Raw genomic sequence first — 1,640 nt, 5'->3', positions numbered from 1 at the left:
ACCCCAGCCCTGCCACGTCCCCCTGCTCACGCGCAGTCTGAGCTATCACTTGGGCTGGGGACAGACCCTCTGCCATGGGGATGCGGTTGGGGACAGCCTCCAGAAGGAAGCCTGACAGCTGCTGTAACCCTGCCAAATGAGCCAAACAGCTCGCAGAGACGAGCCGAACAGCATCCCCCTCGCTCCCGCCAGCGGACCAATCTCCCTCCCCCTCCCCAATTTGGGGCATACCTCCATCAAGGCTGCGAGACATGGTGTACCGTTTGCTGGAGGAGCGCTCGAAGAAGGGAGCCGGGCGGTCGATGAGGGCGCTGGCCTGCCGTGTCTGCGCCTGCGTCCGCCCACTGTAGCGAAACTTGGAGCCCATCACCAGGAAGCCCTTGGGGGGTGGCTCTGGGGACACCAGCCTAGGGGTGAGAGAGGTGGTGGAGTGCCATCAGCGAGCCCCAGCCGTGCCCCCTGGCACTGCCCCCCGGCACTGCCCCCCACGTGTACACACTGTGGCAGAGGCAGGAGCATGTCTGCCTCCGAGAAGGGAGGCCTGGAGAAGGTCTGGAGAAGGTCTCCTCACCTGAAGAAGGTGTGATGCTCTATGCAGACCTTCCAGAGACGCTTGGCAGAGCGGTGGTTGGGCAGCTTGAAGCCAATGGTGCTCTCAAACTGTTCGTACTTGGGGGAGACAGAGACATATCATTACAGGCAGATCCTGCCCTAGAGGACATGATGGGACGGGACCTGCCTTGCCAAGGCCCTCAGGTTCCCCTGGCAGGAGCCATGACCATGCAAAAAAAAGTATTCCTCAAAGCGGTGCTGGAAAGATCCATGCCCAACCCCACCGGGTGGTGGGATCACACCCCCACACTTTTGGCCTAAGCACTTTCCTCAACTGTAAATGGCTTTTCAGTGCAAGATAAATTCCCTCAAGAAACAAAAACCTTTTACAGTTCGTTTTGGCGAGAGGGCATAACTCTCCATTTTAGATGCACTGTCCTTGCCCTCCTGCCTGCTGGAAAATGCATTCTCCCATCAGTGACACATAAAAGTGAAAATAAAGTCAGAAAAGGAACGAAAAAGCCTCCTGATGTTTTTTTGTGAAGCATCAAAAATGGCCCTCAACCCCCTTCCTGGGTGACCCCCCTACGCCAGCGGGGTCACGGCGTCTGGCTGGTGGGGAAAGGAGCCCGCAGTGCCCTCAGCCTGCTGAAGTCACTTTGCCAGCAAGAAAATGAGAGCACGAACAAGAAAGCACTTGCTGAAAGCCTCCATACGCCACAGATGTGCTCTCTTGGCCAGCGTGGTCGTTAACTTGGGACCCTTGGGCAGAGGCTGGAGCCAGGCAAGGACCTCCCTGCCAGGCAGCCCCAGTCCAACCGAGCAGGCTCCCTGCCGTGCCCCGGGGTCACTCTGGCACATGGCACCCACCTCACCCGGGCGGATCTTGATGTAGAAGTTGCTCCTCTTGTAGGAAATTTTGAGGATCTTGGGCCAGGCGAAGCGGTTGATCCTCAGCCGGTCCCTGTAGATGAGGAGGCCATTGGCGCAGACGCCCAGCATGATGTCGATGCCCTCCGAGTCCTGGAGGAGGCAAGAGGGACAGGAGGGCACTGCTCAGCTGCCCAGTAAGAACCCGTCCCGCCCGG

General features: G+C 58.8%; 1 protein-coding gene across 1 annotated transcript in view; it reads right to left on the bottom strand.

Moving 5' to 3' along the window:
• Positions 1–30: 30 nt before the first annotated feature.
• Positions 31–1,640, bottom strand: part of LOC104082829 (band 4.1-like protein 1) — a gene marked incomplete at both ends in the record, with an annotated part of 2,338 nt that continues 728 nt past the window's right edge. Inside the window, 4 exons of the mRNA XM_009586085.1 lie at positions 31–129; positions 232–407; positions 572–669; positions 1,423–1,575. Of these exons, the coding sequence (XP_009584380.1) occupies positions 31–129; positions 232–407; positions 572–669; positions 1,423–1,575 (526 nt within the window). The remainder of the gene's footprint in view (positions 130–231; positions 408–571; positions 670–1,422; positions 1,576–1,640) is intronic.

Source organism: Fulmarus glacialis, unplaced genomic scaffold (assembly GCF_000690835.1).
Source record: "Fulmarus glacialis isolate BGI_N327 unplaced genomic scaffold, ASM69083v1 scaffold25739, whole genome shotgun sequence".
NCBI lineage: Eukaryota > Metazoa > Chordata > Aves > Procellariiformes > Procellariidae > Fulmarus > Fulmarus glacialis.
Note: the sequence above shows the minus strand (reverse complement) of the source record. Positions and strands in the feature narration are given on the sequence as shown.